Here is a 22,823-nt window from a genome sequence, read left to right as displayed (position 1 = left end):
CTCTCTCTCTCCGTGTCTCTCTCTCTCTCTCCGTGTCTCTCTCTCTCTCCGTGTCTCTCTCTCTCTCTCTCCGTGTCTCTGTGTCTCTGTCTGTGTCACTCTGTCGTCTCTCACTGACAAAAACAATATTTCAGACACAGGGATGCAGTTTATCTATTACTGGGCGAATTGCTTGCAAACTTTTAAAACTGTGCAGAATTGATTTAGTGAAAAAAGGACACATTTTAGCATGGTGCACAAACCTGGGGAAAAGATTCACACATCTCTACCTACAAATACATAGATGAAAGAAGAACTATTTGCCACCAGAGGGCACTTGTATGTAAACAGTTTACGGATTAAATATACTTTGTTCTCACTTTATTTTCCCCCTGAATCTGCCCTAATAGGTGCAGTTCCCACTTTGGGTCAAATTAATGGCGGTGACAGATTTAATTCGTTAAAAACAGGCTATTGGGGCCATTAGTCTTTTCTCAGGCTGCCTGCAAAGGGGTTAATGAACAAACATGAGTGTACTTCACAGGTGACCCGAGGGTTCTCTTCATGTGTGCTGAGTGAAGTTGAAGAACAGGTTTGAGAGGTTTCTAAAGCTCTGTATATGGCTGCAGGAATAGAATCTCCAACTCTCTATTTCTCCCTCTCTTCCGTTCACTCTCATCTCTCTCACTCCACCTACTCTCACTCTCCTCCCCACTCTGTTTCTCTCCTCTTCCCCCCTCCCCCACGTTCCCCCCCGTGCCTTGGGGTGGAGAGTCTAGGCCCTACCTGGCCGACCAACAACGGAAGTTGGACCCAACTTCTGTCAGGGGCCTAACTTCTGGGTTCGGACCACCAGGGCGGGTCCTTCCCTACCGCCAGGACAGTTCTCCTGGTGCTCAGTGACCCTGGCTCTGTACACTTTTCATGTTGGTCTGATTAAAATGTATCGCAAACCATAATATATATGGACTTTGCCAGGACCAACACGAACATTAGAACTTTGAACTGTATCTCATCATTTGAACCAGTGATTCAGAGGCTTACGGTGGTTCTCTCTTACCACCTGATAATGTTATCGGATTAATAAAGGGGAAGGTGAGTGCTTGGGCATTTAATCTGAAGGCAATTTACAAGATTTGGCAACATTTCAAAGCAGCTTATAAAAGTAATTTCAAATTCTTCTGTTTATCTGACGTTTTATTGAAAAAGACAACGGTCACCCCAATATAAATCATTACACTTATTACTGCCAGTGGTTTTCTTATGGTCTCACATTGTGCTGCACCGTTGAAGTCCAAGGACTTCACCGAGTGTAATTTTGGGGTGGGAGGGACACAGCATGTTATGCAACAACTTCTATTAACCCGTAGAAAGAGGTTAAATGTAATCTGATGACACAGGTGGTATTCGAGTATCACTCGTTTTGTATTTAGAAATCAGAGCAGAACTTCTTAATTAAAAAAACAAACACCTACTACCATTTCCACTTTCTTGATACACTGTTCCGAAGATCTTAATATTAGACATTGTAACAATACTTTTATTCAAGGCTCTTCAATGACTGAATGGAATACATTCTAAGTGGCCAATTCTAGTAGCTCCAAAGTTGTCAGTGTGCCAGAAGTTGCAGTATGATGTGTGAGAAAAAACCCTAATCTCTATTGCAAACCACTTCTTCTAAACTGCTTCTAAAAAACAAAATGACAAACAACACGGTTTAACACCCAAAACACCCAGATTGTGCTTGCTTTAGAAGCGTAATGACCTGAGGTGGTGCTAATCAGTCTTACTTACTGTATGGGTTTTGTTCTCAGCTAATCCCATATTTCAGGTTCTAGATATAACTCGCAATTCCAATCTCACCAGCCTTGAGGTGGCGTGAAAATAATGCGAGGTTTCTAGAAGCTGTTTGCATAACGGAGCTACGAGAATAGCAGTTGTAGCCAAAAAATGCCACGGATTGTACATGCGAGAAGGGCTGATAAAATAGGCTCCCAGAATAGCAAAGCATGCCAGTCTGAACAGAAAGGGCTCTTTAGAAGTGGTTTGTCACACTTAAGAGCAATGAGAATTGTCCCCGTCCTCATAATATCATGAGATATGAATTTTAATCTATCTGGTGCTTTTGGGGTTAATGTAGCAACAGTTTGTATTTAAAAATACAATATACAGTTGAACCCTGATATAACGTGGTCCTTGGGGTCCAAAGAATGAGACTGTGTTATAACCAGGATCGCTTTATAAAAATTTGCCGCAATAGGACTACCGGCATCTACAGCTGTCTCCTCTTTCTTCTTTCCTCTCCCTGCTTCATAGGGCTGTGTCCAGTTCATGGCTCATACGTAGACTTGAAATGCAGAGGTTTTTTTTCCAAACATTCCATTCAATGCTTTATTGCTAACGGACACATACACACACCTACACCATGTGGGAATTGAACATTAATTAATACATTTTATAAAATAAACATACAGGAATCGAACCCAGGACCTTTCATATACTGGTCCCAATTTTCTACCTCTACACCACAGGCTTGGTGTAACAAAACACACTCTATAAATATACCTAACCTCTACAGTACAGTGCAATGGACTGCACTGTGTACAATGTATATGTTAAGTTTGTTTTTAGAGTCTGTGACATCACATGTTCCCTGTGGTGTAGAGGTAGAGAATTGGTAAGTTGGCAAGAGTATCCTTGTGTATTAACCCTGGTTGCATATCTAAGTCACGTGCTCAATTGTGTGCTGTTCGTGACAGACGACATATGGGGACAGATTGAGGGGAGATCTTGTTCATGTGAGAGACCTTTGCGAAGGTGAAAAGTGGGCCAGCTAGAGTGCTGTGTGTTAACCCTTGTCCCGTATGCAGGTAACGTGTTCACAGGTGTGCCGTTCGTGACAGCCCCTAAAATGTGGCTGCGTGTCAGCCCTGGGGATGTGCTCTGGATTCTGACGTCGGAGATGACATGGTACAGGTGTCAAAATACAACAGAAGTACATTTTTAAATACATTTTAAAAAATGCATTACCAAAACGTTTGCGGTTGAGCCCTAAAACTCAGTGCTCTGCAGACAAGGAAAAACATATTGTACATGTGGCCAAATTTTCAGTACATTTTAAGGGGAATAGGGGACATGGAACACACTCGCTACTGTCTACAGAGATTGGGGTGCTGGGACTGGTTAGTTAGTGATCAGAGAGACCCCTGTGAAAGAACTTAGGAGTTGAAAGAAGACCCCTAGTATAGCTCTCCCAAGTATAGTAATGATGAATTAATTAAAATGAACCTTTATTAATATAGTAATCATAAAATATTTTTCAGCAACTCACTTTCTAGTATAATAAATGCATGTTCTTGTATAGCACTGCCAGTTTTACATAGCGCTTTACAGAGACATTTTGCAGCACAGGTCTCTGCCCCTTGGAGCTTATAATCTATGTTTTTGGTATCGGAGGCACAGGGAGATAAGCCACAAGGAGCTGACACAGGGAATAGAACCAGGTTCTCCTGCTTCAAACTCAGTGCCAGCCTGTGTCGTTACTCACTGAGCCACTCCTTTTCCTACAAGTATCCTACAAAAATACAGTAGCAAGGTGTCTTGTTTAATTTTCTTTAATGTTTGCTTTAGTTTAGGTCAACATTAACTTTCCATGTTCTTTGTAACGCAGAGAAGGAAGAAGTCGTCCTATTTCTTTTGTGCTGTTATATACTGAAAGAGATATTTGCATAGACTATTATTTTGGTTATCTGTAGAACGAATTAACCCGTCCAAATTAGTTTCCCGGATTACCCCGAATGTGCCATTCCAAATCCGTTCCACCACGTCAAACCTGCCGACGGATTGTTACAGTTTCAATTTGCACGGATGTATCCAAAACCGCCATTGGATACAACCCATCCTGCAGATTCCGCAATCCGACATAGACTGATTGCTGAATCCGTGGATTTTTTAAATCAGGTTTGGATTGTCGGTGTTAAAATATTTTTTTTAAAAATCAGGAAAAGGCGAATCGCCATTTCTCAGATTGATCCGTGGAAATCCGTAGACCAAAAGAGCCGCCCCCTCTCAAGTGATAAGCACAAGAGTCTCCCAAGACTAGAACGTAAATTCCTATGGAGCGTTGTACAGCTGTATTGTTCATTGACCGAATACTTGGTCAAGAAGCATTTGATTGTGGGGGAATATGTAAATACATAGGTGTTTTTTTTGGAAGAGAAATTAGAATGGTGGGCTATGGTATTAAATACCTGTTTAAAGATGAATACTGTACATTTGTTCCAAGTACAAAAAAAAAAGGTGAAACATTCTCCACATTACAAAACTATATGTGTTTATGTCAGTTTCCCGGAGCAAAATGTTGTATCTGGCTTTGCGTGTGAAACATTACAAGCCTGAAAGGTTAGATTCCTGACCCAGGGGCTTTGTATTGCGTAGGTTCTGCAGGTAGCTTTATTTGGGGATTATTTTTTTTATACTGGGTGGTTGTGTTTTTTTTTCCCCCTTTTATTCTCCCCTTTTTAGAAAAACATGTTTCCTTGTTTCGGTGTGAGGCAGATTCTGTATTGTGAGTTTTCTATTGTAATCTATATGCTTATTGCAGTGCATTGTGGGAGTTTTTTGGGAGGGAGAGAGATTATAAAGTGATCGTTTTTAATATGTGTATTGAATACATGTTACTATATATTTTTTGGTATACCTGAGTTATTGTTTGTGTGAGATGTATGTATACATATTTATGTATGTATGTATGTATGTATGTATGTATGTATGTATATATACTGCATATATATATATATATACATACATATATACATATATATATATATATATATATATATATATATTTATATATATATATATATATACACACTACATATATATATATACACTAGCTGAGAGACCCGGCGTTGCCCGGGATGTAATGTTCCTGCTCCTCTCTCTCCTCCCCCATCTCTCTCTTCCCCTGTCTCCCCCCTCCCTCTCTTCCCCCTCTCTTCCCCCCTCTCCCTCTCCCTCTCCCCTCTCTCTCTCGTCCCCCCTCACTCTCTCTCTTCCCCCTCTCTCTCTCTTCCCCCTCCTCTCTCTCTCTTCCCCCTCTCTCTCTCTTCTCCCCTCCCCCTCTCTCTCTCTTTCCCTGTCTCCCCCTTCTCTGTTTGTCCCCCGTTCCCATCAATCCAGCTCCCCCCCTTTACAGGTCCGGCCGCCTGCCCCACCTTTCCAGCTCCGTTCCCCCCTCCTTTACAGCTTCATGCAGTGTGTGTGTGTGCGCGTCAGTCAGTGTGTGTGTGCGTCAGTCAGTGTGTGTGTGCGTCAGTCAGTGTGTGTGTGCGTCAGTCAGTGTGTGTGTGTGCGTCAGTCAGTGTGTGTGCGTCAGTCAGTGTGTGTGTGTGTGTGCGTCAGTCAGTGGGTGTGTGTGCGCGTCAGTCAGTGGGTGTGTGTGTGCGCGCGCAACAGTCTGTGTGTGCGCGTCAGTGTGTGTGTGTGCACGTCAATGTGTGTGTGCGGCAGTCAGTGGGTGTGTGTGCGCGTCAGTCAGTGGGTGTGTGTGCGCGCGCGCAACAGTCTGTGTGTGCGCGTCAGTGTGTGTGTGCGTCAGTCTGTGTGCGCGTCAGTGTGTGTGTGCGTGTCAGTCAGTGTGTGTGTGTGCGCGCGTCAGTCGATGTGTTTGTGTGTGTGCGCGCGCGTACGGCTGTGTGTGTGTGTGTGCGGCAGTCAGTGTGTGTGTTTGTCAGTCAGTCTGTGTTTGTGTGTGTGTTTCAGACAGGCAGTTCGTGTTGCAGTTCATGTGTCAGTCAGTTTGTTGTTGTGTGCCCCCCACCCCCCTCTGCTTTTTCCTCTGTCCTGCCGCGAAGGGGGGGTGGGGGGTGGTTGTTGATAGCTGCTCGCGCTCCCGACTTCCCAGCCTGGCTGCTGGTCCGGGGGGGGGGGGGGGGGTGTTGATATCTGCTGGCGCCACCTCAGCTGCGGGGGGGGGGGGGGGTTGTGGGTGGTGATAACTGCTGGTGCCACCTGGATTCCCGGCCTGGCCGCGGGGGCACCTGCTTTCCCTCAGCCTCAGCACACCTCCGTACGGCTGCTGCAACCCTGGACGCAGCCTAACACCTTAAAAAGAAATACGTGTAGCTATTTTAGCTTGCAGTGTCTCCACTGTATCCATACAATATATTGTAAACGAAGACAATATGTATCCAATCTGTTCCATGAGGACTATTTGTGAATAGCAGAGATCCTGTAAATTATCTACAAAGTAATTTTCTTCCCCAGATAAGATTCTAAACACAGAGACTCCCCACACGGAAAATCATACACATTTTTTCATGGGAATTAACTGGTTAAACCTTTCCCTTTTTGATTGAATTGGTCTGAGGATGCTGTTTACTCAGATAAGTTGTATCCTTTGTTTTGCCAGATACAGTACATGGGAGAACGTTCCACAAGCTTTTATCTGTTTACTTGCCTTTAACATTGCACATTGTGCTAGCTGGGGACTGATTGGAATTCCAGTAACAGATTTCCCTACCTTGCATTGTATGGAGAGAAATCAAAATCATTGAATCAGCGGGCTACTTTAGTTTAAACATTTGTCTTCATTTATTATTGAAAGGAAAGAAAATGAACTTCTAACAGTCCAAGGGGAGATATTGTAGTAGCTGTGAGTTTGTACTGGTAAAACCACACTCCTCCTCTTCCTCCTCCTGCACCACAACCACCCGAAAGCCTTAGTTCAGGTTCGGGCAGAGCACCGATGGATAAGAAACGCGTCGGAGGTCTCCATGTTAGACGTGCTGTTGTTGGAATAAAGTATCCTTTTTATTGAACCTGGTCTCTTCAACTTACAACCTTTCCAGTTCTTCACTGAAGCGACTCCATTCGGGGAACCATCTATTCTTCCTATTTCTCTTTCCTTGAGGTGGCGAGAGTAAGAAACTGGTTCGAAGCGGTTTGGCCTTTTGCACTATTCGGAGCCATTATCATTAATTTGCTAGAAATGCGAGTATGGCCATGCTGCTCGGAGTTGTAACAGTTTATTACATTTGGTTGCGGCCGTTGTGTTGAGACTAAGGGGTCTATGCTAGTATCCTTGATAACACCCTTATCGACCATTTTTTGCGGTTATCGGACAAAATAGCTACAGCGATTCAGATAGCCTCGATAAGCGGGCGGCGAAAGCCTTAATCGCCATTTTTGGCTCTTGCCCAAAACACATCACCAGGTGAGCCATGATAAGCCTCTTATCGGCAGGTTTTGAGATTCGTGCAATTCTAGATTAGGTTGTACCACTGTGCCAATCAATGGATAGAGGGTATAGTGGCCCTTGAGTTGGTGGTTAGGCCTCCTGGTGGGTTGCGGGGGAGGGTGGGTTAACCCCTTAATTACTAAAGCGGTTATTAATCGCTAACGGGATTAAGTGATTAGGGGCACTTAAATTGTATTTTTGATTATACTCTTGCTGCCAACGGAGGACATGGACCTTGAGTATGGTGATGAGGATGCCCTTCATCATGGCAGGGGTAAGTAGAAGTTTTATTTATTTTATTTATGCTGGCCGGCTAATGTTTGATTTTGAATGGGCAAATGAGTTATTATCCATATCTGGATAATAGTAATTTTTCCCATTACTGTATGTGTGTGTGTGTGTGTGTGGGGGGGGGGGGTGTTGTTGGGGGTAGATGAGGTGGGTAGTAGGGTTGTTTTTTTTTTTTTATTGGGGGTAGAGGGATTGGGTGAAAGGGGTTGTTGCCCTAAGGATGGATGTTTAGGCATACCGGGGTTGTAGCTGGACCGGTTAATCCCTTCATTGCCATAGCGGTTCCAACCGCTGTGGTAGTGAAGGGGTTAAATCCTCCGGCAACCTTCCCGGCAGGCCTAACCACCCACCCTGGGGCTAATAACCCCTTCATCCGCCCCTTCTTCCCCCAATAAACAGGCTATAGAAGTTGAAGCGCTTCATTGCCTTAGCAGTAAGCTGCTAAGGTAATGAAGCTGTTTTAATAACAATTTTAATACTAGTGGATGTGAGCAGGGGGTCTCCGGAGCAGAACAACGTTGATTTCAGGTCTGGGGACCCCCTGCTTCCCGAGATACAGGGCCCGTTATTGGGTGCCGGTATCTCCTATGCATTTAAATGTCTCCCGTCACGTGACAGGGACATTTAAATACATAGGAGATACCGGCACCCTATAACGGGGCCTATATCCCGGGAAGCTGGGGGTCCCCGGACCTGACATCAACTCGGTTCTGCTCCGGAGACCCCCTGCTCACGTACACTAGTATTAAAATTGTTATTAAAACCCTGCGATCGCTGGCGAGATATGCGCAGGGAGAAGCGGCTCTCTGCGTGTCGCTGGCCCGCCCATATCGCTGGAGATCCACGGGTGAGACCTTTTGAGAGAGGCAAACATCACGTCGCTGCTCCTTGCCAGTTTTGTCCATTTAGCTATCGCAGGTCTTCAGTCTTTCCGAATACTGTGATAACTACACTGAGAAAACTGGCGGCGGAACAGGCCCAGCGAGACGCTTTATAAAGGCTACTAGCATAGGCCCCAACGGGTGATACCTCTCATTAGGGGGTTACTCATTAAACTGCGATAGTGCTGCTAACTCACTTTGTCTTAAATGAAAGTTCCCCCATCAGCACTATCCTTATTACAAAAAAAAAACCTTATTCCATGACAAGTTATGCGCTTTTTTTGTTTTTTTTTTAATATTGATTTTCTCTGTCTCTCATTTCTTTCCAATCCAAGCATGCAATATTTTTTTTTTGAACCGTCTTTGGCACAAACTCACAAAAAGTAAGTCAAACAACGATTGATATTCTCATCTCATACTTGGCTTAGAGAAGGTAGAAAGAAAATCTTCTCCTGCCAATTGCAGTTTGTACATCGAGCAGTCAGTAGACCCAGCTCTCCACGCCAGCACAAACAGTCTTCTACTTGAGAACTTGAATGTCTCTAAAGGTTTTTATAGGTGGAATGATTTTTTTTACAGGACATGTGGTCGATACAACATCAATTATGAATAAAGCTGTCATTTTGTAGCGGGCATGCCATGGAAAATGCTCGAATCTCCCCTCCACGTATCATTAGGTGATGCAGGTCCATCAGCTGCGGGAGAGGTTAGAAAACTGGACAAACAGCAGGTCATACAAACCAGTAACATATGAACAGTCTACAACCCTTGCACACTCTGTATCTCAAGTCTCTCCATCACTAATAAAATAGCAATGTGTCACAATAAGCAATGGATAATCCTGGACACATGATACATAAAGCTTGGCCCCCTGCAGATGCACTTACTAGAACTCCCTCCTACTGTCTCTGTACGTTCTCCCTACCTACCAATTAGATTGTAAGCTCCTCGGAGCAGGGACTCCTCTTCCTTAATGTTACTTTTATGTCTGCAGCACTTATTCCCATGCCCTGATTTATATTATTTGTTATTTATATGATTACCCCATGTATTACTACTGTGAAGCGCTATGTACATTTATGGCGCTACATAAATAAAGACATACAATACAATAACAATTCCTTTGTTTATAGGTTTACATTAACCCTTCGAGCGCCCCACGTCATGGGGCCTTGCAGTCCAGGGGCAACCACTATGATGTAGTGCAGAGTTGGGCAACTCCAGTCCTCAAAGGTCACCAACAGGTTCAGTTTTAAGGATATCCCTGCTTCAGCCCAGTTGGCTCAGTCATTCTGGCTGAGCCAATGATTGAGCCACCTGTGCGGCGGAAGCAGGGATATCCTTAAAACCTGACCCGTCGGCGGCCCTCGGGGACTGGAGTTGGCCATTCTTGACGTAGCGGTTACGCCATCGGCTTTCTGCTCGTCCGGTAGTGAAGATCGTGTTCTGATCTCCTGCCGGGCTCTTTGCCTTCCGTTTCTCAACCATGGGGGATCGTTCAGAGACGCGGTCGCCGTGGGTTGCGATTTTTGCCGGAGGAGCCGTGGCACTCTGGGGCTGTGACTCCTCCGGCACCCAAAGAGTTAAACACGGAGTGCGCTAAACACAAGGATAAGTAATGAAAATAAAAGCGTACGTTTGAAAATGTGTACTGAGATTATTCCTGTGTCTTGTGTCCCCTGAATTTGCTTTGCTCTTTTTCTCATTGCCGAATCACCACTACAATCACAGAAATAATTAACATTAATCCCAGCGCTAATCCAAGCCTCTTTGCGCCTCGGTTTCTTTAGAGATCCCACATTTAATTGCGTGGAAATGATGAACCATGCAGTTGACGATCAACAACTTCCAGTCATTTGGATTAACTGTTATCATGATCGTCACCATTTATCTATACTTTTGTATATCTAGTTACTTCAATTAGTATATTTCTCGGGTATCTTAGGTGTTCTCCCTCATTTGTACAGGTGTCTCTACACGTTTTGTATAAGGCCTGGGACATAGTGGTGTGAGCAAGGCTGAGCCGTGCTGAGCTGCGCTCACGCTCGGCGCTGAGCCCCTGCAGCCGCAATGAGAGCGGCTTTAGCAGGGGCTCGCGCACGCGTCCGCACACTTGGGGAAGCATGTGTCTCACGAAGGTTTCAAATTTGGCACAGGGCCGGTCACGTGAGCAGTTCGCCCAATGAGGGCGAACCAGCTCCGTGACGTCACTGGCCCGGCCCCAGACCCGCCCCCGACACGCCCACGGACGGCGCGCTGTGTAAGGCCAGGGAAAGCACCGCTTTCCCTGAGCCCCAGCGCGCCTCCACACTGATTAAACCACTATGTCCCAGGCCTAAAGCTACTGTATATAACTCACTTGGGAATGTAGCAAAATAATTTTCCAGCTCCTGGAGTAAGCGAACCATAGTGGCTATAGGCGGAATTGCAGGCTGGTTTTTTTAACATTTTTTTTAAAGGAACAATCCAAGCAATATCCTAAGTGTTTATAATAAATAAATTAAATCAGTCCTGCAGTATTAGACCGTACTTACTGCATTTTTTAAAATTCAACTCTTAATGCCATTTTTAATTAGTTTTAATATACTGAGCATCCTTTGATTTCTATGGCAGGGTTGAGCCCACTTCCCCAGCGGTGCAAGATATTTGAGCTGCAAACTGTAACAATAGACAATGTCACCTTAGTGATATTAGGATACATTGTAGCTGCTGAGTGGCACTTAACGAAGGATTGATTTGAAACTGAAAGGCTGCCATTCTCAATCTCTGTTGCTAACATGTCTTAGTCTTCTGTTGATCTGTCTGTTGGTTTTACCTCCAGTCTCTGTTCTGAGACCCCTCTCCTTTTCTCTCTCTACATACTATCACTTGGTGACCTCATCAACTTATTTTGGTTTTAGATATCATTTCCATGCAGATGATACCCAGATATATATATCCACCTGTAACAGGGGAGTAATCCCTGTTCAAGTAATGTGCCTGTAATCTAGCAGTGTGGTGGTTAACTGCTGGTAGTCAATTAATAAACACCACCTGCCTGATTTAGATTGCTTAAAAAAGCCTGTCTGTTGAGACAGGAAGTGTATCTCCTTAGCTCATACCTGAGCTGAACTTTGGAGAGAGAGGAGAGATTGTCTTTACTCTCACAACCTGTCTTGAGCTCTGCCAGAAGACACAGCATAGCTGCTTTCAAGACACAGGAAAAACTTCTAAACCTGAATGCTGACACACCCTGAGGGAAGGGAGCTGAACCAGGAACAGAGAAGATTTTCCCTCCAAGGAACAGATAAGACTTTCATTCTTAAGAGACTTCGTATATCTGCTTATTTCATGCTATATGTTTTTGGGCTGGGAGACATGCTTATCTAGGGGAGTTGTGAACTGCATAGTGTTTCACTAGAAAAACTCCCAAATGAATAGAAGCTTTGTTTACCCCTTGTTTGGATGGTTTATTCTTTAATTTAACAATAATCAGTCTCTCTTGCATACCTCTGTGAACGTCCGTCTACACCACCCCTAACCTCACTCCTGCTATCCAGTCCAAAGTCTTTGATTGCCTCCTGGATATATGCTCATGGATGGCACTAAACTAAATGTGGCTGAAGCAGAGCTCCTCATATTTCCCCCTAAACCTGTCCCAAAAACATATTTTTTTATCATCGTAAATGGTTCTACCATCTATCCAGTCGCCAACGCACGTGGCTAGGAGTGACATTCGACTCTTCTCTTTCCTTCTCCATTCACGGCTTGGCTAAAACGTGTCGCTTCATCCTCCGTAATATTGCTAAGATCCGCTCTTTCCTCTCTCACGCTACTGCTAAAACTCTACTGTATGTCCTTATCCTCTCCCGTCTGGATTATTGTAACGTACTACTAACAGGCCTCCCTGTCCTACAACTTTCCCCTTTGCCATCTATCCACAATTCTGCTGCTAGAATAATTTCACTTTCTCCTAAAACCGTCTCTGCTCATCTCCTCCTTAAATCCCTCTCCCGGCTCCCCATCAAGTTTCAGATCACCCACAAAGTTCTCCTCTTTACCTTCAAGGCTCTCCGCTCATCTGCTCCTTGCTACATATCGGCTCTGATCTCTCGCTATGCCCCTACGTTCTACCCACAACTGTCTCCTTTTAACCTTTACTGTTCTCTCTCTCGCCTGAAACCTTTCTCCCTCAGTTTCCCTTACCTGTGGAACTCCCTCACACTCAGTTTACTCCAAGCACCCTCTCTCCCCACCTTTAAGACTAGACTTAAAACACACCTCTTAAATGAAGCACTACAACAGCCTAGACTCATGGCTACTGTCCCACACCCACAGTCACGCCTACCAATGACTGCCATCTACTGTGCTTATTCCCTCACCTGCTGTCTCTGTAAGACTGCATTTATAGTACTGGCTACAGCGACGGCGAGGCTACCCGTGATGTCACACGGCGCCGTCTCGAAAGTTGCACACTAGTGTGCGATGTTGCTGGCAGCAGGGGGCCATGTGATTGGCTGCTGCCAAGCACGTGGTGCGGCTGTGTGTGTAAACCTCAAATTCTTTTGACTACAGCGATTTTGGTCACTGTGATGTCCCACGTCGCCGTCGCGCCCACTATGGACGGTCGCTATGGACTACATTAAGTAGTCTGCACACCATCGCCATCGCTGTAGCCAGTACTATAAACGCAGCCTAAGGTCGCGCTTATTATGCACGCGACGGTGACATGACGGATGACATCACCGGTCACGATAGCGAAAGTTGTATTTCGCTTTCCAGCAAAGTCGCGGGCGACCAGGTCTTTCATTGGTTCAGAGGTTGTCACGTGTGGCGGCAGCATCTGAAAAATCAAAATTTGACCGGCTTCCAAATTTCGCGTCGCTCCCGTCGCGTCGCGCTTACTATAAGCGCACCCGACGGCGGCAATACATTTGTTTTGCCACGACATCGCGTCGCCGGCACTATAAGCGCAGCCTAAGTCTCTCATCATACCACTTCGATTTCCTTTCCTATTGTCTGATCTTATTGTACTATAATTACCTGTACTGTAGTGTCTCTCTTGTAAAGCACAAAGTACAGCTGCAGGCGATATATATAAATAAAGATATACAGTACATACATTACAGAAGCCCCGGGAAGCAGAATCTTTACAGATTGATCATAGGAGAACGAATCAATTGGTAATTCTTTTTCAATATAGGTAATCAAAGGCTGCATATATTAAATATATATATATATATTTTAAAGTGCCGCTTGGAAAGCCTCTTTGAATTTGAATAGATTTGAACTTTGGTGAAATATGTCCCCCTTTCTTTATCTCTGCCTTTCAGCTGAGCCAAGAAGAGATCTTGGAAATCATGAACCAGGTAAAGATGAACAGGATAAGTGTTGACGAGGCTGTAGCCATATCAATGGGCAAATCTATTAAGAAAAAGGTGACAGCAGAACAGGAGAAAATTAAATTCACAAACATGGTAAGACTACATTTTTTGTTTCTTGTTGTTACCCTCCCCCACCCACCCCCCTTCCTGGTGCTGGTTACCTAGATAAACTAAGGAGTTAATGGTGTGGATGATAAGCTCCACCCAGTGGTAACACAAGAGTACTGTCACGGGAGGCATAAAGGATAGAAGCAGAGGATTCTGGGAGGGAGTTCGAGCATGGTATCAAGGGAGGAGCTCCAGGGAGTAGAGGTAGCAGATATGTTCCCCAAAAGTATAGCATAGATCAGGGCCCCCTTTTTATTGTGTTTCAGATAGGGTCAGTGCTCCATCAGATAGGATCCAACAGTATGGCCAAAAGAGAGAAGAGCGTGTCCCAGACACGGGAAGGCAGACATGCCTAAGAGGGCCCAGCAGAAGTGATCCAGGAGATAAAAAAACAGAGCACAGCTATAGCAAAAATGTGGGGCTACACACCAAAATCTATATTTAAAAACACCTTTATTACTGTGGCGACAGCATGGAGAACAGGTCAATCACTCTCGGCAGAAGTGCCCCCCAGGATGTCTGGGGATCAGCCCTACCCGGAGTATTCAGTCCCCCCTGAAGGAGTGGCAATTCCAAAGCAGGGGTTGGAAAGCCACCGCATCTTTGCACCGAACATGATCTCAGTACGGGCCCGCAGTAACAGGGACACTAAGGATATTACTAAGGATGGCCCGGTCCCCAATATGAAGTCGGTATAGTAACAAGTAAAAGTACCTCCCATGTGTGTTAAGATCGGGCACTCGGGGAAGACCTGTATCAAGAGTGATAACAGAATGGACGAAAGAAGGTGCAACTGTGTCAATCTACATGTACTGTGACTGCAGCGTCCCCAAGACTGGGAACATGAATAAAGATGCACCTTGTGCTATAAAAATTCCTGGCGCCCATATTTTCCATCGGCCAGCCGACCACAGCCGACCACAGCCGACCCTGAGACAAGGCAAAGCAATGCGGATGTGTAACACACCACTACACCGATGTTAGCTCCCTAGGGAGCCGGGCAGGGAGGGTTAGATTGATTTTATTGGATGACATATATCTTAACGGGAGCAGAAACGTTTACTTTGGCTCATGGATAGTCTTACAAAAATGTCCTGCCTGTATCTCTGTGAAATGTAAGATTCCTGTAGATTAGTTTTCTTAAGGTTATCTTTAATGCCACGTGGAGGAGAAATGTGATGCACAAAGAAGCAGAATTTCATACATTCCATGGTTAGGTGCATCAGTAAATTCCTCCCGACATAACTCCTATTGTCTCTCAGGTGCACACCAGACATGAGAGAGAGATGCAAAGAACCTTGAGACACAGGGTGAAAAGAACTCGTTATGTATCAAAAATGACCTTGCTACATGTACCTCAAGAGACACTTGAGTTTTTCATCCTGTCACTGTGCTCTATTTCATTGCAAACACTTCAAACCCAAGCATATTGCTCAAACCCATTGAATGGTAACTAGTGCGAATACATTATATTTCAGTTTTCTGCAACATATTATTGAGTTATCAAATGAACTCGCTTGTCAATTTGAATGTGTTTCTAGGCAGTGAATCTAAAACTGATGTCCATGTGTAACTGCACTGAAATGTACAACATTTCCCATTCTAGTTATCAGGGTGAGAGTTGTTCTTCCTCGTAACCAAATCACACATGTCCAGTTTTCTCTGATTGCCATGGTTTAGAGTGAATATGTGTAAGTAGGGATGTGGTATAAGCAGTTAGGCCGAGATCTACAAAGCTCTGAGAAGCCACTTAATATCATGTTCAGGCTAACAGTTTCGTAGTTACGTAGTTACATAGTAACATAGTAGATGAGGTTGAAAAAAGACACATGTCCATTAAGTTCAACCTATGCTAAATTTAGATGACCGATGATTATCCTATATTTGTATTTACAGTATTTTGATTCAAAGGAAGGCAAACAAAAACCCCTGATGCAATATCATCCAATGATATCTCATAAGGTGAAAAATAAATTCCTTCCGGACTCCAAATATTGGCAATCAGATTACTCCCTGGATCAACATCCTTCCTCTGTTTACTTATTTGGTATATCCCTGTATACCTTTCCTTTCTAAAAAGATGTCCAACTTTTTTTGAACATATCTATTGTATCTGCCATCCCAGTCTCCATGGGTAATGAATTCCACATTGTAACTGCCCTAACTGTAAGGAAAAAAATGGGTGTATATAGCGCTAAAAAAAATCTTGTGCAGTGACAATAATATTATAATGTGATAGTGCACACAAATATATAATTAGGCTGCCAGGTGATACCAACTCCAAGACAGGTTGGAAAAACAAGACAAATGATAAACAATACAGACCGGCGCCAATTAGTCCAAGGTGATATTAATGTCCAGCACTGAAAGAGTCTCAGAATAGTAGATAGCTGCAGTAGTATCTTCACAGCTTGTCTTCAATGTTTGGACTCCATAATTATATGCATGGGAGAAAAAATAGACAAAGAAAACATATCATAGTGCAGTATGCAAATAACCAAACATGCAGGACCAACAGGACAAGACAAACACTACATAAAACAGGCAAGGCTGACTAATCCTACAATAAAGTATTTATTAACACAGTAAAATGAAAATATGAGGTAGCACACGTGGGATCCGGTGGGTAAAAACCGGAATCCTACTTACAGGACTGCCACAGGACATAAGCAGGGGTGCAAGGATAGATGGTAACCGGCAGCAGCTCCGTTTTTTCAGACCTCCAGGGATCTCTCTCTCTCCGTGACCGGAAGCGCGTCACACCACGCGGCTTGACGGATCTCGTGGAGCTCCTGGTGCTGTCTGTCAAGCTGAATCCGGAAATCTGCTGCTAGGAGGCGGGTGCAATCGCCGAATTTCTTTTCACTTGGCTGCAAGGCTCCCGCAGTCACTACCAGTCCTCTGCCACACTCAAAATACAAATCAAGGGCAGATTTGTATTTTGAGTGTGGCAGAGGACTGGTAGTGACTGCGGGAGCCTTGCAGCCAAGTGAAAGGAAATTCGGCGATTGCACCCGCCTCCTAGCAGCAGATTTCCGGATTCAGCTTGACAGACAGCACCAGGAGCTCCACGAGATCCGTCAAGCCGCGTGGTGTGACGCGCTTCCGGTCACGGAGAGAGATCCCTGGAGGTCTGAGGACTGAAAAAACGGAGCTGCTGCCGGTTACCATCTATCCTTGCACCCCTGCTTATGTCCTGTGGCAGTCCTGTAAGTAGGATTCCGGTTTTTACCCACCGGATCCCACGTGTGCTACCTCATATTTTCATTTTACTGTGTTAATAAATACTTTATTGTAGGATTAGTCAGCCTTGCCTGTTTTATGTAGTGTTTGTCTTGTCCTGTTTGTCCTGCATGTTTGGTTATTTGCATACTGCACTATGATATGTTTTCTTTGTCTATTTTTTCTCCCATGCATATAATTATGGAGTCCAAACATTGAAGACAAGCTGTGAAGATACTACTGCAGCTATCTACTATTCTGAGACTCTTTCAGTGCTGGACATTAATATCACCTTGGACTAATTGGCGCCGGTCTGTATTGTTTATCATTTGCCCTAACTGTAAAGAACCCTTTCCTTTGGACCAGAGGTTTACGCAATCCAATCTCAAAAAGGGATATCCATCTTTTACAGACTTTTTTTTTTATCACCGACAATCCTATTGTGAAATCCGCGGATTTGATTGGTAAAATCAACCAGCGGATTGTATCCAATGGCGGTTTTTGATTTGCACAGATTGAAACTGAAACTATCCATCGCCGGATTTTACACAGCGGAACGGCTTTTGAATAGGAAGCTCGGGAAATTCCATGAAACGGATTTTGAGAGTTTCGCCCGTCTCTAGTAAAGAGCATAGCGTTACCTATAACGGACCTTAATGATTAGGACATGCAAATGACGCGTTATCATAACATCACATATCCACTAAAGTCCATTAAGCTTCATGCAGAGACTAAACATTACGTTACTTAAATTTTACCTAAACTTGGCGTTTCTCCCATCTGGCCATGGATAAAGGGATTTTATCTGGATGGCTGGAACGCCAAAGTTAGACAAAATAAATTTATTTCTCTTTCCTCTCCTTTCTGTCCCTATTTCAGGGTCTGGATCGGAGTAACGCCAAGACACATTTTTAGGTCATTATGAGCCCTAATTTAACAGGAATCTGGGCCTTAGAGAGAAAAAAAAATACAATACTATTCTGGCAGTGAATAGTTTAAAGTAGCAATCCACTCCACTCACCATAAAAAAAGAAAAAAAGAAATGTCCACTTTTTTCCACATTGCAAAATTGTGTTGCTACTGTTTTTTAGCAAACCCTACCCGTTTCAAACTCTGTAGTTGGATTCTGGCAAAATCCGCTGCTACAATTTTCTTCCCGAGGAGATCAAAATGGCCGCTGCCATTCCCCCTCACTGAGAGAACAGATGTTGACATGTTAACAGCAGGAACAAGTGAAATAATTCACAGGTGATATAACAGCACAAAAAAATTTAATATTTTATTTTTATGAAAAGTTAGATACAGTTGGGCACAATATAAACGATACGCTTATGTAATTCCTTTTTTAAATGCTTCAATTAACGGTAAAAATTAATGCTTTAATTAATTATTTTTGAAACAACAACAACAACAATATTGCAACATGTCTCCCAGCTGTGGAAACTACAGATGACTCTGGGACCCATATGACTACTTGAACTTTTCACACTGTGAAAGTGGAAGTGGGTTAATTCATGGAGCCCATAAACCTCCCGGTTTTGTGGCATCCAATATATCAACAAAGCAATAAAGCGAAACAAATCACACAGAACAACAGGCCCAGCACAGCTCAAACTTGAAGCAAATATCTGATAAATTACTTTTGCGCAATCAATCTTCTTCTGAGATAAGGCTATGCTATGAAAGATTTTTCTTTTTAATACTGAAATCATGATTGCATCTTTCTTTATATTTATCTGCTAGACGAACGGTCCTCTGTATAATTCTGTTGCAACAAACTTTTTTTTTCTTTGTAGAAAGAACTGTTTTTTTATTTCATTTTTGTGTCTTATAGAAAAAAAAGTGTTTTGATGGTTTTCCAATGTTACATAGTTATATAGTAGTTACATCGTTACATAGTTACATAGTTACATAGTAGATGGAGTTGAAAAAAGACATCCATCCATCAAGTTCAACCTCTGCTAAATTTAGACGACATATATTACATACAATATATTTGACACATCATCTAATGATATCTCATGCAGGGAAAAATAAATTCCTTCCTGACTCCAAGAATTGGCAATCAGATTACTCCCTGGATCGACATTGTTCCCGTGTTTACTTATTTGGTATATCCCTGTATACCTTTCCTTTATAAAAAAAAAAATGTCCAACCTTGTTTTAAACAAATCTATTGTATCTGCCATCACAGTCTCCATGGGTAATGAATCCCACATTGTAACTGCCCTTACTGTAAAGAACCCTTTCCTTTGTTGCTGGGGAAATCTCCTTTCCTCCGACCTTAAGGGATGCCCCTGTGGCGTTTGTACTGCCCTTGGGATCAATAGTTCTTTTGAAATCACCTTGTATTGATCTCGAATATATTTGTATGTACTGTAGTTATGAAGGATTTACCTCCCTTTTGTCCCCATTTAAATTGTAAGTCAACTGTTTATTCTTGTTTCCCAGTTCTGGGGCTGTGAATGTTTTTATCTTTGTATTTATATTTATTACAATAAAGCAGAGAAAGATGAAAAAACTAATCTGAACATATGGATGCTGAAGATCTAGGCATGGGTAATGTGTGGCAAATATAGGACAAGTATCTGTCAACTAAATTTAACAAAGGTTAAACTTGATGGAAATACAGGTAAAGTATGTATTTTTCAACCTTAACTTCTACTGTATGTAACTGTGTAACTGCTCTCTAACGTTTTACACTAAGGAATTGTACAGAGTAGATTTCCTGTCTTTAGCCACCAGAAAGTGTCATCTCTTTTTAGTCTCAAATAATACTTTGCTCTGTTTTCATTGATAAAGAATTCCTCTGTAATAATGCATCGTAAGACCAGACATGCTCAGTCTTCCATATGATGTGTTACAGAATTCCCAGGATCCACTGCCTTCCTTGCAATACAACTTCAGCGTCTACAAATACAGATACAGATGGCAGAAGCGGATATTACAGGTAACGCATCAACACTTCCTGCTGTATATGTGAAATGTGATCTGGTGGTTCCACTGTACCTGCCCTGTGGTCCTGGAAGGATTAACAAGGGAAACCAAATAAATAATAGAAAGCCTCTGGCCTTTCTCAGTGATAGGGAACAGATGCCTTGGTTAGAATATTTCCTTCACCTTAATAAACAGTAACACTGGAAACAGACCAGCTTGGATGAAAATAACAATACTCCCTGTGCTTAAGGCATTAATATAGCTCAGCTTGTCTTGCCTGATACAAATTACAGGTGAAGCAGCCTGGTGTATATTGTACAACAGGGCTCTACAACTGGTGGACATCCGCCAAACGTGGTCCGGCAAAGGGTCTTTAAATGTGACCCTCACTGCCTGCTTCTTGTGATTTAATTGTAAGTGCAACTTTGTTCATACTAGCAATCACTTGAAAGGTAATGTCCATATGCTGTATATGGTACAGGTGTTAAAAATGAGAATGCTTTAACATTGTACGTGCATTTCTAAGTATTTAAATATGTCGAGTAAAAAGATAACCAAAACATGTCCACTGGAGATAAGGGGGGTATCGCCCAATTTAGAAGAAAATGTATGGCTGTAATATATCAAGTGGGACTGAATGCTCAAATGGTATCTCTCAGTGCCATCAACGTACAATGTGGTGAAAGAAATGAGCAATAACGTCAAAACGGCAACACTGATGTACAGTACAAAGAAAATAGAATACTGTATATACAATACATGTCGCATTGTGTAGAGATCGTAGTCATTAGTACTGAACTGCTCATACATTCTATACACAGTGTGAACAAACAACTACAGAACACGACAAGTGTAAAGAAAAAGATAATACAGTATAATGACCTTACCGGAGAAAGCAGTAATATAGCGGGCTGACACCCTAGCACAGGAGTGAGCAACGCCAGTCCTCAAGGGCCACCAACAAGTCAGGTTTTCTGGATATCCCTGCTTCAGCACAGGTGGCTCAATCGGTCCCTGCTTCAGCACAGGTGGCCCAATCAGTGGCTTGGTCTTAGGCCCGTAATATAGTGCACGCTGGTGCGCTACCGTGTGCGCCAATTACAATTGACTGTGGGAGGCTGACGTTGATACAGTCGAGATGTGTGCGCGCGCACGACAGTGAGCGGTGGCGCGGCAAATCACAGCAAATACAAGAACATTTGTATTTTCGCGCTGCTGCCGCATCACGTGACGCTGCCAGCCAATCACAGCGCGGCTATCGCTGTGACGTCTATAGACACGCCCCCCCTAGCCGCGCACGCCACTGCTTACAACACATAACCGAAACGCGCGCCACGTGCATGCGCAACGCCGTGCACGCGCACCAGCGCGCTCTCTATTACAGGACTTATACTGAGCCACTGATTGAGTCACTTGTGCTGAAGCAGGGATATCCTGAAAACCTGACCTGTTGGTGGCCCTTTAGGACTGGAGTTGCCCAGCCCTGACCTAGTAAGGGACTCGATGTCTAGGGCTGGGAAAATCGCCCTTTATCAAAAGTCTGATTCTACGTATTAAATGCCTTCCATTTTTCTTGGTACAAGTTCAGTGTTGGTGTTTTATTTATGACGCGCCTGCACACATCTTTGACCTACTGTATACGTTTTTAAATATATCTTAAATTATATGGCAATGCGTTTGTGGCTCTTCTGTCCTACTATGTATTTTCTGAGTCGGGAACTGGTTGAAGAGCTGCGATATACAGGGACCCACTGTACGTATCAAGGTGGTTGAAACTGAGACATAACTTCCTCTGTTGGTTCTGTAATTTTGGGGTGAGAAATAAAAGGTCTTTAGCAGTGAATGAATTAGAGGTTGGAGTGATAACTACATTTACTTTAAAACGTACATTAAAGCTGCAGATCTAGCAATAACCTACATGTGTGTTTTTTTAATAAATCAGTTCTATACTATGTGAAAATACTTGTAGCATTTTTTTAAACAAAACATACAGGACCCCTATAAGCTCATATTGAACCCCCAAAATAACCACAACATATATATATATATATATATATATATATATATATATATATATATATGCGTGTAAGTATCAAAGAGGAGTGCTACTGAGCATGGCAATATATATTTAAAACCAGAGACAGAACATGAAACACAGACAGAGCTCAGTGCTATATCCAATGACACTAATACACGGTACAGTGCCTAAATATACATATATATATATATCGTAGATATATATATAGATATCTTTTGAATAAAATGGTCTTTTAGTTTAACTCTTTGGCCAAAGTGTTGTAAGCCCTTGAGCCCCTCCAAGGCAGACCACGTCTCAAGGGTCCTAACACTAAAATAGATTCTTAATAACCTGTACATTACCTGGAAGAATGATTTATAATAAATCTGTCAAAATTAGTTGCATAGTTCTAAGTCTGATTGAAGCTCTTATTAACCTGTATAATACCAGGAAAAGCACTCTGTATTAGATTTGTCGCACTCAAACTGCATGCAAGTTCCCATGGGTGTGGAAGGTGCAATGAAGTGAGCTTTAACCATTTAAAAGTGGGAGGGGGTGAGCTTCAAACTAGGGAAGGAGGAGCCACCCTCCAAATCAGCTAGGACCAGCTGAACAAGAATTGCAAAACACACAGGACCCCTATAAGCTCATATTGAACCCTCAAAATAACAATTTTATTCAAAAGATATCTATATATATATTTAGGCACTGTACCGTGTATTAGGGTTATTGGATGTAGCACTGAGCTCTGTCTGTGTTTCATGTTCTGTCTCTGGTTTTAATTT

The 22,823-nt window shown here is 43.1% G+C and overlaps 1 protein-coding gene across 1 annotated transcript in view; it reads left to right on the top strand.

Annotated features, from left to right (window-relative positions):
* The window catches only part of LOC142466513 (uncharacterized), an 80,193-nt gene that overhangs the window by 4,700 nt on the left and 52,670 nt on the right, over positions 1–22,823 (top strand). The window contains exons 2-3 of the mRNA XM_075571592.1: positions 13,704–13,847; positions 19,951–20,034. Of these exons, the coding sequence (XP_075427707.1) occupies positions 13,704–13,847; positions 19,951–20,034 (228 nt within the window). The remainder of the gene's footprint in view (positions 1–13,703; positions 13,848–19,950; positions 20,035–22,823) is intronic.

This window comes from Ascaphus truei, chromosome 15 (genome assembly GCF_040206685.1).
Source record: "Ascaphus truei isolate aAscTru1 chromosome 15, aAscTru1.hap1, whole genome shotgun sequence".
NCBI lineage: Eukaryota > Metazoa > Chordata > Amphibia > Anura > Ascaphidae > Ascaphus > Ascaphus truei.
This window is presented reverse-complemented; position numbering and strand designations above follow the sequence as displayed.